The following is a 14,540-nucleotide window of genomic DNA, read 5'->3' as shown; positions in this document are numbered from 1 at the left end:
TTGACAACTGAGCCCCTCAGGCTGCCTAATAAAGGGGAGAATTGTTCCAGGTCAGAAAAACAGAGCAGGTTATCCTGGTCCATATTGGGATCAAGTCTGTGAGTGCCTGCTATATTTTCAGCCTATGTGAGATAAGGAGACCTAATCTCAAAAAGATAAAATAAAGTAAAATAAAATAAAACAAAAAAAGCCACAAGTGCTATCTCTAGTTATCACATCCACAAGAAAAATATTATGATAACTTTAGCATTTTTGAAGCTAACAGGCAACATTCCCTCAGTTTTCAAAATTCCATCACGTGATTGCTTATGAGTAGGCTATTTTATAGCTTTTATCAAAACCTGTCCAAAACCTAAAGAGATATTTTAGAATTGACATTTATTTTAATTTTCTTGGTTTAAGCACACAAATCTTTAATCTTTATTACTTGTTTAAAAAAATTCATTGAGAGGCTGTGATATAAAGTATTTTAAAATATTTAGCAGATGTTGAATCATAAAGAGTTAAGCTTTTTAACAGATGACCAATTAAATTATTCTCATAGTTCTTGTCTCTTTTTCATGAGATAACTTATAAATAATTGGTTAACAGCAATATCAGTTATTTCTTTACAAATATGAAATATACAATTATATTTGAAGATTCACATCAATGATATATTGCTTAGTTTTAAAAAGTGGGCCCTATGTCTATTAGAAACCCCTTATTCTTGAAATAATCACATCTCTGTCTTTTATGGAAGTAGTCAGTCTTCCAACTACAACCTGTTATTTTATTTGGTATTGAGAAAACTAGTGCAAAAGATTAGTGGAAATCAATGCCTTTCTCTGTTCAGCCCTGAAAGTTGTATCATGCTTTCTGTGGCTTGCTAAGTAAATTTTTTTTATTTGAAATGTGCATCTGAAGGTAAATGCACATTTTCCTCACCTAAAGCATATTTCTCATACAGATTTGAGGGGTGAGAAGTTCCACAAAGATACTTAATCATAGGTAGAGCCCACCAGCAATAGTGAACATGCATCTTAGTCTTATCATTTTCATACTGATTTTTAAATAAATAATGTGCCTGCATGTTTCCATGTGTTTTTTTTTCTTTTTACCCTCCCATCCATTAATCATGTCAAAGAATGATTATAATCTGTTTGCCTAAATGCTGTGTATGACTTGTTTAAAAAGCAACCCAATTACTTCAGATTTACTTACAGCCTCGAAGATGGAGTTCCATGAACAACAGGGCACTGGCCCTCTCACAGTTGAACCATTAGACAAGAAAGAAAAGGAACCTGAGAAAGCAAGTAAGCCTGCTGAACTGCCTAAACATGATGCCTTAGTCACCCAGCCAGCACAACCCGAGATCATAGAGAAAAAGGATGTATGCGACAAAGAAGATGGGAAGGCACCTCTTACCCCCTTTGAGCAGACTTTCGGGGAAGAGCTAGAGTACATGCAACAGAAAAGTGAACCAATCCCTGCAGAACTTGATGTAGGTTTTCCTACAGAGACTGTGTTTCAGAAAGAGAAAAAAGACTTGTCCATTGAAGTACCCAAGGATGAATGGAGTACATATAGTCAATTATCTCCTGGCCCTCTCACATCCACGAAAGAAAGGTATGAAGTTCAAGAAATCCCAAAATGGGCAGGGAAACCATTAGACTCTCCAAAGCCAACTCCCTTTGGAAGCGTGAGCTTTCCTTTACCTTCTGAACCTAAGGCTGATTTGTCAGATGCCACTAAAGATAAACTTGTTTCCGAAGCACTACCCTTGGCACCAGACACACTGAAGCCAGAAGATCAAAAGCCTAAGGAAGAGTCCAGTGGCACACAGATTGCCAAAGAGATTCCAAAGGATGAACAAATCCTTGTGGAAAAAACCTTAAAAGCAGAGGAAACGACAACCTCAACAGAAATGACACTATCCACGGAAGCTGATAAACCAACTGTAGCAGAAAGTCCTATTAAGAAAATTTCCGATGTTGGGGAAGAAAAAGATGGACTAAAACAAGAAAGCGAGCAGAAAAAAGAACCTTGTACATTCAATGGACAGAGGTCTACTTTATTGGACAGTGAACTTCATCCAAAACCAGAAGAGAAAAATGTTATTCCTGAAAAGGAAACTTTGCCAAAAGAAGGCGAAGCCCAGAAGGTATTAGATGAAGAGATGGGCATCATCAGTGTCTCAACAGAGAAAACATTCCAAAAGGAAGAGAAGAAAGACCAAAAAACTCCCACTGATGATTTAAGACATGATTCATTCCCTGAAGGCCTAGAACAAGTGCTCTCAGGTGTAGCCACAACTTCAAAAATGCTGGATCAAGCTCCTGATGAACTAAGTCTCCTCAGTGAAAAGAGTGCAACCAAGGAACTGTTCCAAGAGGAAGTTGCTGACAAAGACATTGAGGCCCATAGGACAGGGCTTGCAACCTCTCTTGATTATGAGAGGCAGCTGGATGAAGACAAATCTGGAATGTCAAAGTACTTTGAAACCTCCACGTTGAAAGAAGAAACCACAAAGGGCATCCAGTCTGGCAGTGATTACTATGAATTGAGTGATACAAAAGAAAGCGTCTATGAATCCTACGATACAGTTTCACCTATACATAAAAGTTCTGAAAAGGAATTTTACCCAGGAAAGGAGCAGCAGCCTGCTCCCATTTTAGAGGGAGGATACAGTACCCTTGCACAGAGCTATCCAGCTGACCTACCCGAAGAGCCTAGCTCTCCTCAAGAAAGGATGTTCACCATTGATCCAAAAGTTTATGGAGAAAAAAGAGATCTCCACAGTAAAAATAAGGATGATTTGACACTAAGCCGGAGTTTAGGACTTGGTGGTAGATCTGCCATAGAACAAAGAAGCATGTCAATCAATTTACCCATGTCTTGCCTGGATTCCATAGCACTTGGGTTTAACTTTGGTCGGGGACATGATCTCTCTCCACTGGCTTCTGATATTCTAACTAATACTAGTGGGAGCTTGGACGAAGGGGATGATTACCTTCCAGCCACAACTCCTGCCCTAGAGAAAGCTCCTTGTTTTCCAATAGAAAGCAAAGAGGAAGAAGAACAAGTGGAGGAGGAGAAAGTGACCAGAGCAGAAAATATCCAGGTGGAATCTTTGTGTGAGTCACCTTTCCTGGCCAAAGATTATTATAAAAATGGGTCTGTGATGGCCCCTGACTTGCCTGAAATGTTGGATCTAGCAGGCACCAGGTCCAGGCTAGCCTCTGTGAGTGCAGATGCTGAGGCGGCAAGAAGGAAATCAGTACCATCAGAGACACTGCTTGAAGAGAGCAGCACCGGCTTGGCTACTCTAACTGATGAAAACCATGTTGTCACAAAAGCAGACAGTCAACTTGAGGATCTAGGTTACTGTGTTTTCAATAAGTATACAGTTCCTCTACCATCACCTGTCCAGGACAGTGAGAATTTATCAGGTGAAAGTGGCTCCTTCTATGATGGTTCTGATGACAAGATCAGAAGAGATTTGGCCACAGATCTCTCATTGATTGAAGTGAAATTGGCAGCAGCTGGAAGAGTCAAAGAAGAGTTTAGTAGTGAGGGAGAGCCATCCCAGCCCATCTCTGGTGATAAGTCAGGTCTTGGTAGGGAGTTTGATCATGAAAAGAAGAGTAATGATAAATTGGATACTGTGCTAGAAAAGAGTGAAGAACACATTGAATCCAAAGAAATGCTGCTTCCGGAAGAAAAAGAACAGCCCAAAAAAGTAGCAGAGGGAGTGGATAAAGTTGAAGCATTTGGCACAGGAATGACCTTTGAACAAGTATTTGGAAAAGAGCCCATCAAACCAAAAGATACTATTTTCATAAGTGAAAAGGCAGAAAAGAGTCTTAGTTCAGTGCCAGAGGTGGCTGAGGCAGAGCCATCCCCCAAAGTGGACCATGGATTGGATGCTGCTGTCAAGAAAATGGAGCAGAGTCAATCCGATGCTAAGATCAGTGACTTTGGGCAGGCAGCTTCAGGACTGGGAGCAGATACCGAAAAAGAAGCAGAACCTCCTACCCAGGCTGCTCAACAGGACAGGACCCACTTAGCCAAACCCCCTGAGGCAGAAACATTTCCCAGTATTGAGCCCAGCCACCTGAAAGAGAGCGGCAAAGTTTCTGAGACAGAAGTCAAAGAAAAAGTGGCCAAGCCTGACCTGGTGCACCAGGAAGCAGTAGATAAAGAGGAATCCTATGAGTCAAGTGGGGAACATGATCACACTCCTGAGAGTCTGACTATGGAGTCCTTGAAACCTGATGAAGGCAAGAAAGAAGTGAGCCCAGAAGTAACTGTACTGAAGGAAGGCATCACAATCAAATTGCCAGCAGAAGAACCTCCAGCAGTAACTGACTCCAAGAGTGATGAAGGACAGCCTGAGGGGACTGATATCCAGATGGAGCAAGTCCAGGAGCCAAAAGAAGAAGTCAAGGAAACTCCAGACATCTCCATCACTCCCTCAGAAGTCATCGAACCATTGCTGCAAGGGATTGTATCTGAACCAGAAGAGGCTCAGAGGGAAGAAGAGGAAGAAATAGAAGCCCGGGGAGAGGCTGATAAACTGCTTTTCCGCTCAGAAACTCTCCAGATAACAGACTTGAGTGTTCCAGCTGTCAAAGAGCAATTGGTGGAGTCAGGTGCAGCGGAGATGCCTGAGTACAAGGGAGTAATTGAGTCAGTGGTGACCATTGAGGATGACTTCATCACCGTAGTGCAAACCACAACAGACGAAGGGGAAACTGGTTCCCACAGTGTGCGTTTTGCTGCCCTAGAACAGCCAGAGATGGAAAGGAGGCCCTCTCCCCCTGAAGAAGAAGAAGAAGAAGAAGAAGAACCACAAATATTAGAATCTGCAGAAGCACTTAGAGAACCCAAAGAAGGCTCCCCTGAGGCCCCAGCTTCCCCAGAAAAGGAAGAAGTTGGCTTCTCTGAGTACAAGACAGAAACATATGACGATTACAAAGATGAAACAACCATTGATGACTCCATCATGGATGCTGACAGCCTCTGGGTGGATACTCAAGGTGTGCATTATCCTTTTTTTTATTTCTTGCTACCTAACAAAACTTAATAACCTAATGGGCGAAAATTATAAATGTCCAATGCCCCAAATAGCTATAAATACCCTAACATTTTAAAGTATCCCTATATTTCATATTTTAAGTCCCAAGGACCTTTGATGTCCCGTACTAATTTCTGATGTTGCTGTTGTCTTGTTGTTATAATTTCCTTTGATCCCACAGATGATGATAGAAGCATCATGACAGAGCAGTTAGAGACTGTTCCTAAAGAAGAGAAAGCAGAGAAGGAAGTTCGGAGACCATCTCTCGATAAACATAGGAAAGAAAAACCCTTTAAAACTGGGAGAGGCAGAATTTCCACTCCTGAAAGAAAAATAGCTAAAAAGGAACCTAGCACAGTCTCCAGAGATGAAGTGAGAAGGAAAAAAGGTTCATTTAACAATCATTATTATTTTATTTTATTTTTTATGAATGCCAAGTACTTCACGGTTACTGTTTTGTGGCCAGTACAGTGATAACTTTAATAATTTATCAGATTTTATTCCGTTTTATTGAACTTGTTCATTTTTTCCTGATTGTGTGCTTTTGTGTTTTCTTATCCATAGCAGTTTATAAGAAGGCTGAACTTGGTAAAAAAACAGAAGTTCAGGCCCACTCTCCCTCCAGGAAAATCATTTTAAAACCTGCTATCAAATATACTAGACCAACTCATCTCTCCTGTGTTAAGCGGAAAACGACAGGTGACTGTTCAATTCTGCAATGTGGCTGGCAAACATAGACACCTATCTTTTTTTTAATCCCATTGCCTTAGCAGCTTCTTCATCTTATTTTTTTTCTTCTGAGACCCTACAGTGTCATAAACAATATTGCTATTAAGCGTGTTTTATCATTGTTTTGTTTTATTTTCCCCCAGACAGAAGTCATTATCATATATATGCTTGTCATGCTCAGACATATCAGTGCGTGAGTGTATCCTAGCATTGTGTTTTACTGTTCTTTTGTACAGATCTTGCTTTCCATTTTGTGTGTTCTGGTAGGGAAATGGTGACTACTTTCACCATGGTATACATCTTCATTTATTTTGATTTTTTTCTCCTCATGCCTAAAAAACCATATGTATTTCTCATATTTTCTACATCAGCACTGCCAAATCTGTTACTGATGTTGATGAATTTCATTGAAACCACCAAGAGAATCTCAGGGTTTATTAAATGAAAATGAAAGAGAAAAATTATGGTAAATTGAAGTGGCACTATGTGATTTGCAAAAAGCTGTTGTTTGGAGGGAAGGAAAATGAGAGTATATTATAATCTCAGCAGATTTTATTTCTCAACGATCCAAAATTAGCAAGACTTTCCATTCAAGAGCACTGCATTTTCTGTGCTGATGCTTTGAAATCGGAATAAAGACATGTGATGGGCCTACCTAGTGAAATTTACCTGCGTAGTCAGCACATACAACTCTAAGATAAAACTGGTTTTCCATGGCTTTCTGAGTCTGTGAAGCCTTGTCTATTTTTACTGCCTCCTTATTTGTCTTTATTATGTGAAGTACCGTAATCTATATCATTAAGTCTGGAAAGGTAAAGGAAGAAATATCATACAGCAATAGTAGATGGGAACCCATATAGCTCCCTGGAACCTAAAACATAATTTGTGTGTATTGTAGGTGAACTATAGATGTATGATGATGCTATGCTATCTAATTTTGGACTGCATTTTGTCATTTTATTTTTTGTTAGCTGGCAGGCATATAGACTACTATATGAGATACCAGATGTACAAAGCAATTAAAAAAGAATTCCCTTTCCTTTCATTCCAAACCACATATACCCCTCTATAAACCTGTGCAGGGTTTTTCTCTGAAGGTTTATTATAGCTCAAATCATGACCTATGAGTATTAGAATCCGTTTGATTATGAGGTTTCTTTGACATCTTCTAAGGTACAAAATATTTCATGAGCTTTTTTTTCCTATACGAATTAATAGCTATGCTTCCTTTCAGGCCCTGTGTATCTAGGGCATATTTGAAGATGGTTATAATTACATATGGACCCCAGATGGTAAAGCTTAGAATTTGGGGTTTTGGCATTGTCAGGGCTGTGGTGAATTAGGAATTAAATGGGTTGTTAGGAATCATGTATTATTAAATTACCTTTTTAGGTTTTCATCACCTTCCATTTTGATGTATTTCTTCTAGTTAGATAGAAGGGTGGCTAGTGAGTCACCTGGGCCTGGCTTGGGAATCTGTAGCACACAAGCTTCTAACTTGCAGCTTTATCACTTCATATACCGTCCTGGCAAGGATTGTACGATTTTATCAGAACTAAGCAGAGAAGTTTGCATAGTGAGTTTTTGTGTGTGTTTGTTCTGTCTAGAGCCGAGAAATAGTCAGTGCTACTAATACTCACATATCCCTAAGTTTTTAAAAGGCTAAAAAGCCCCCAAAAAGGAAATAAGACACATGTTTGGTATTTGTTTTATGTCATCTATTAGGCACTAATATCCATCACTTGTCATTTTCTCTGTACATTTCAAGGTGGGGTTTTTAAAAAAAAATACGTAGTAGTGTGAAATAGTAGGTTAAGTCAGTCTTTCTGGATTGTCATACCAAAAGGAGGCTAGATTTCTCAGTATTAACAAAAATCTAACCATTGTAAAAATAGTATGTTCCGAGTTTTAGGGTCATTTTCTTACTGCAAGTAAAAAGACAAAAACCATTTGTTTCCCTAGCAAAGCCTTATGTATAGTTTTAAAAGAAATATTTAAGATGTAGTGGGGAGAAAGATTATGATTTACCTCTTCCTTAGGCATAAGTTTTTATTCCACTCCATATAGTTACACAGTCAACATTTCAAGTGTCAAGGTTGTGTGGCATCAGTGGGAAAACATGAAACTACAACTTGGCAAATATTTCTTTTATGAAACAGTAAAAAACATAAGTCATTGGTGCACAGAGCAAAATTGCCCATTTATTTTTTTAATTTTATTTTTAAAGTTAAGTGTATTGGATAATTTAAGAGCTCCTTCATCCAACCAAAATTAGCATTCTTTTTTTAATACTTGGGTGGATTCATGATCCACTGATATGTGTAATACCTCAGCCCAACACTTTCTCCCTATCATGCATTATTCTTAGCCACGCCTTTCATTAAATCCTTCCAAGAGGCACAACCTAAGGAGCTAGAGGCCTTCCTCTGATTCTTTCAATATTTTGTGGGTACTAGAGCACAGTATTCAGGTTATCCATACACTATTTTTTGATCATCACTACGAAACTGGATACTGGCCCAAAACAATAGACAGAACATGGAAACCCCTTTTCAAAGCAAAATTTATCTAAGTCTCAGTGATTTAAGATCCGTAGAACCAAAACATAAAAGTAGAAAGATACTTTTTTGCCCCTTAGAAGAGTTAATCCATAAGTTGTTGAAACAACCCTCAAACAAAAGGAATCCTTAGACTATCTTGACAATTTTGTCAGTAAGCAACAATTCATCATTAGAATCATGAATTGTGAAACAATCTTGTTAGCAGATGAGTCAGAGGAATAGAAAAAAAATTTCTTTTTAAATTGAGCTTTCCTATTTTATGAAAGAGGGAAGGGAAATAAAAAAGTAAGATCCTTGGGAGGGGTGGGAGGAATGACCACACGAAAGTTTGTTTCATCATCTAAACATCTACTCCAGTGTCTACACCACCATCTACTAGTGTGAACGTATAAGATGCTACTACCATTGTTACTAATATCCCAAAAGTCACAGGGAAGAGAGTGTGCAATTTATCACTTTGTGACCTGAAGGAAATCACCTATTACTAAATTGCACCACTGTGACCCTGGCATTAAATCTGTCTGTTTGGTCTTTGTTGTTTCTGTTATTTGTTGTTGTTTGGTTTGGGGAGAGCTCAAGAAACACCTTATTTGAATTTTCATCAAAGCCACAAGAAATTGATTGGAGGGGTGTTTAATTCATGTGAAGTTGTGGGATCAGGTAAGTCATGAACAGAAAGAGTCTTTTGTAAAAATTGCATTAGAGAGGATGAAGTTCAAAAACCAAAGAGACACACAACACCTGCAAAAAGAAACAGCAGTAACAGATGTGGTCATACAATGCAGGGAGTGCATGTTTAGAACGCATCCTGCTTTACATCCTAAACTTTTAAAATGTTTCTCTCCTTTTCTCCCCTTTCTAAGTTGTCCCTACCCTCTATCCCCTTCTCTTTTTGGACATTTTCAAGTCGGGCAAAATGTTTTCTGCATTTTCATGTATATACAAATATTAGGAATTGAGGGCTGAGGAAGGCTTGGGGTAAACCAACATTGACAGGTTTGATGGGAAGTGACAAAGATTTCTGAGGACATGGCAAAACCTTACAGATCCAGAATAAGAACTGGGGATGAGTCCTCATGGTGTGGATTGTCATTCTCAAAAAATGTAAGCTACACTTTTTTATTTGCTACCACCACAATAAAACAAAATCTTGAAGTAAATGAATATCTGAAACACAGTGCATAAATTTTGGGGTTGTGCAGGAATTTAGGGTTCTCAAATGTTCATGGGGAAGTCTCAGGATAAAGTCCGGGGACTGGTTTGAAAAAATTTAAACAAAGCATGTTAAAGAAGTCTGGACCTAGCACTGGAGACCTGTGTTCTAATCGTGTCTTTGCTACTAACAGATGTGACCCTGATTATCGAATTTAACCCTTTTGTTTTAGAGATGGAGAGAGCAAAGCTTGAATTGGATAAGTGATTTGCCCAAGGGAGTTAAGAGGCAGAGTCGCTATTTAGTTGCTTCCATTCTTAACACAATGATTCCATATAAATCTAAATTGGATACTTCCCCTTTTGGAATTGAGCTAGAGGTCATAGAGATCACTTGGGGTGTGTGGGGAAGGGGAAACCAGAGAGATTTTGACAATAACTTACTTTTAGTTGTATAAACTTGTACTTTATGAACTTATGTTTAAAACTTGTAAACTTATTTTGTTATAGGAAGCTGTTGGATTAAAAAAAAAAAGATGGATTTTAGACCCTCAAGCCACAGAATAGGGAAAGTAGGGGGGATATTAGAAAGGGTTAAGAGAGTAGGGAACCTTAATAAGGAGGAAAATTTGGGCTATATAAAACTGTATCAAAGAAAATGAGACTGCTCACCAACCCATAGTAGTAGTAGTAACTGTGGTGGCAGCAGCATCCTAGATTTGTTGTAAAGCAAATATCATCTCATTTTATCCTCACTACAAATTTGGACATAAGTAGGATTCTTACCTCTATTTTGCAGATGAGGAAACTGAAGCAGATAGAGGTTAAGTGTCTTGTCCAGGGTCACACAGCTAGTAAGTATCTGAGGCTAGATTTGAACTCAGGTCTTCCTAACTCTAGGCCCAGGGTTCCACACACTGTGCCACCTAGCTACTTGCATGTGGCCAGTAATACATTCATCCATGTTCCTGTATTTACCAAATATGGTTCATAAAACCTAATAAAGTTTCATCATGCCCTTCTCTATGGACATAACCATTTGTACTAGAGGTATTATTTCAATGTTCTTATGACTTTTAACCTTTATCCTTATTGTTGTTGGTCCAACAGCGGCAGGTGGAGAAACCAACCAGGCTTCTGGTATATATAAACAAGCAAAGGACAAATTCTCAGTAAGTAAAATAATTTTCTCCTTATTCCTGAAATGATTCTCCTTTCTGTATTCCTTGAAACATTTTGTTTACTTAATTGCAGTATTATAAGAATTTATGCCTTTCCCTTGAAATGCAATCTTAAATCATTTAAACTATGTTGCTCCCTTGTGTTCATAGTCTTGCTAAATATATTTAGTGGTGGTTTATCATGCATTATTTGTGCCATGCTTCAAAGTATTATAAAAAATTAATTGCTAAGTAACCTGTGTATTAACATCTGTTAGTCTGTTTAGCTACACATGTTAGACCAAATGGGGGAGGGGTTTGGAAATGATCAACTTAACTTGTAGAGAAAACTGTTCTGAATCAGATAGGTCCCAAGGTAGTGTTTCAAGCACAAAATATCTAGTTTTCCTATTTCCAGGATCCTTTCACTTCTGCTATTCTGACATGATCTTAAACTGAACAAACTAACATGAAAGAGGCATGTAATCTGATTATCTGGTATGTCGTGTGGTTTGGAATGGGCACCTAGATTTCTTGATTCAATCTTATTAGGAGCCATTGAAAACACGTATGCTAAGGCCCTATCTCATGTGTATCTATAATGGAGAGCCAAGGCCAGGAGGTTTTGTGGGCAAAAGGAAAAGTTGCCTTGTGGTTGGCTGAAACAACCATGTGACAAATCAGACTCCTCAGTCATTTCAGAATAGATTCACAAATCACAGCCATCTTAATTGCTTTTAGGAGATTAGAATCAAATCAATCCATTGGGATGTATTGATTTCTACTTTTTGTTCAGTCCTTAAAGCTACCAGAATTTTTTTAAAGCAAGACTCTATATGTAAATACACGAAGGAGTTGTGACATCAACCCAGAGGAACTTCCCATGTGAAAACTCTCTCCACCCATGCAGATCTACATCCAAATGATGTAGGAGATGTCAATCATTCAAGCAACAAATATTCATGAAGTGGCTACTCTGTGCCAGAAACTATGTCAAGGGCTGGGACCACAAAAGGAAAAAAGTCAGATATCCCTTGCTTTCAAGGCACTTACATTTTTTCTGAGTCCTAGAGACATTCCTGAGATACACAGAGGTTAAGTGTCAGGCAGGTTTTCAACGCATCTTCCTGATTCCAAGCCTAAAATTCTCTTTTTCCCCCATGTTCTGGTTGTTGTTCTTGTTTTTAAAAAAGAATATTTCCTGTAACACTAATAACATTTTTTTACTTGGGAACTTTTAGCCACTTGACATCATTTATTTGATTTATTCTCACATTAAGAATCCTCATATAAAAGTAAGGCATGGGTGAATGATATAGTGATTTATTCAGATGTATTACTTTACAATGTGGCTAATAGTGTCATCTTTATGCTTCAATAAACATTAGACTTTATATGACTACATTTTGTCCCAAAGATAAGTATCTCAGCTCTTCCATCTCCTGATTGAGCTATAAGTCAGCAACAATAGGTAAAAAATTAAGCTAAGCTTCATGTCATGAGAACATCTTGTTAATGATGACATTTTTTCTGAATACCCCATTTTTATCTCTGATTTGCCCCTAATTCCCAGCTTTACCCCATTGATTCCCACTGGATCTTCGTTAATAATTGTGACCCCTAGGATCCTTTCTTAGTCGCATTTTCTAGATTTATGGCAGAGATAGTCATCCTCTAGCACTGAAGACAATGTCATTACTGTATTTTTCTAAACCACACTTTTGATTATGTGTGGGAACAGCCAAGTGGAGTGACTTGTGCTGACCCACTTACACTTCCCACGCATGCTCCTATGGACTGTAGGAGGAGAAGAGACAGTGTCCAATCTGTGAGTGCTCATTGGCTCATGGAAGTATCAGGAGAGGGCAAAGCTAGAAATGCCAATCATGATTTTGCTTGTCAACTATTACTAACTTTTTTTGTGGAGGAGAGTACCATTTCTATCACAAATTCTTATATTTTTAATAATCTCCCAAGAGAGATGTCCTACTGGCCGTAGGTCTTTCCCTGAAGTTGTACATCCAGCACATACATATAGACACAGACTACCCAGGGACTCTAGCACCTTTAATATTAGCCTTGTGATTTAAATGTAATTTCTTTCAGTCTGACTTCAATCCTAGAAATCATAAACAGCACATCAGTGTGCCCTATATTTGACAAATGTTCCCAGTGGATTATGGAAGCACTGCCTTGAATACCAGATGCAATGGCCATCTATATGATTCTATTGTATATAGCCTCCTTTTTAGGGTCTTAATAGAGTGAATTAGCTCATTTTCAAGTATATAATAAAAATATTAGGGATACTGTCCTCTGACATAATTAACATGCAAGCAAAATTGCTCATACTTATGCAATCCTTTAAAACTATGAAGACTTTACATACATTACTTTACATACATTACATTTACATACATTGATTATCTCCTTTGATTCTCACAATGATCCCATAAGAAAGGTAGTTAGGACCAGTGTAATTATCAACATATGAATAAACTGAGAATCAGAAAGGTGTGATGCAGAATGATGTGCTGAAGGGAATACTGACTCTAAGGTCAGGGAAAGTTGGATTGCAATTCTTTCTCTAACATGTGTTAATTATGTGACTATAAGCAATGCATTTCACCACTCAGTTTCCCCATCTGTGCAATGGAGATGGTATAATACCTATTTCATAGAGTTGTTGTGAGGGTCGAATTAGTAAATTATTTGGAAGTACTGCAAAGCACCATATAAATGTCAGTTGCTACCATCATCATCATCACTACCATTGTGACTACTAACTTCCTTCACAGACCTCATCCCCTCCAAACATCCTCAGAGACTTCAGCATTCCTGTTAAGGAGTCTTCAAACACTTACCTATATCCATGTCCATCTTCCATGTCCTGCACAAAACATCTGGATACCCTCATGGCCACATCAGAAACCCTACATCACCTGACAACTTTGCCACTTCTAAATTTTTTGTGCTAGAAAATACCAGCTTCTCTGATTCTCCCTCTCTCAACTTCTCATGGTCTTTCCATGCTAACTTATTTGCTTCTTTGCCCCATAGCCAAGCACTTAAATCATTTCATAACCATTGCCCTAAATTTCATTATTTCTTTGCCATTCTTTTATTCCTATCTTGTGAGTTCTCTATCCCAAATAGCTGCTGTTGATTTTCTTTCCTCTTGATTCTGGACTGTTAAGCATTGCTGGAAACAGGCTCAAAATCAAGCAGATTTTATTCACTATAAATTTATGCTACATATGCTACATAACTGTGGCTTCACTGTTGCTTAGCAACTCATTTATTCTACTATTTATTCATTTCCCTATCTCATTTGCTTCAGCAAATGGTTTACATATTTTCCCCTCCTCCATGCTACTTTCTTGATGTCTGTTTTATTGAGGATATGGGAACAAAGAGAGTCCCCTTGACTTCCCCCTTCTCAATTTCTTCACTGATTCTCTTCTCCTTCCATGCTCTATAGGAGAAAGAAATGGACTTACTTATTTCCAAGGCTGCAACTATGCATTTACTCCCAGTTAGGTGGCACAGGGACCAGAGGACCAAATCTGGATTCAGACAGACCTGAATCCAAATGCAGCTTCTGACACTTACTAGCTGTGTGATCTTAAGCAAATCAATTCACCTCTGTCTACCTCAGTTTCTTCATCTGTAAAATACAGATAATAATAGCACCTACCTCCCAGGTTTGTTGTAAAGATCAAATGGATTAATATTTGTAAAGTACCAAGTATAGTATCTGGCACACAGTAAGCCCTTAATAAATGCTTGCTTATTTGCTTCCTTCCTTCCTGTAGGACCCTTCTCTATCATTTCCCCTCTCTCACATATCATCATTATGTCTCCTTCCATTTGGCACCT

At 38.4% G+C, this 14,540-nt stretch overlaps 1 protein-coding gene across 9 annotated transcripts in view; it reads left to right on the top strand.

Moving 5' to 3' along the window:
* The window catches only part of MAP2 (microtubule associated protein 2), a 97,851-nt gene that overhangs the window by 52,799 nt on the left and 30,512 nt on the right, over positions 1-14,540 (top strand). For 5 of the 9 annotated variants that reach the window (XM_036753761.1, XM_036753759.1, XM_036753757.1 and 2 more), the window contains 4 exons: positions 1,194-5,021; positions 5,241-5,447; positions 5,624-5,758; positions 10,612-10,673. In XM_036753761.1, the coding sequence (XP_036609656.1) occupies positions 1,194-5,021; positions 5,241-5,447; positions 5,624-5,758; positions 10,612-10,673 (4,232 nt within the window). The remainder of the gene's footprint in view (positions 1-1,193; positions 5,022-5,240; positions 5,448-5,623; positions 5,759-10,611; positions 10,674-14,540) is intronic. The other 4 variants (XM_036753760.1, XM_036753758.1, XM_036753764.1 and 1 more) reach the window with 2 other exon arrangements.

This window comes from Trichosurus vulpecula, chromosome 4 (genome assembly GCF_011100635.1).
Source record: "Trichosurus vulpecula isolate mTriVul1 chromosome 4, mTriVul1.pri, whole genome shotgun sequence".
Taxonomy (NCBI): domain Eukaryota; kingdom Metazoa; phylum Chordata; class Mammalia; order Diprotodontia; family Phalangeridae; genus Trichosurus; species Trichosurus vulpecula.
Note: the sequence above shows the minus strand (reverse complement) of the source record. Positions and strands in the feature narration are given on the sequence as shown.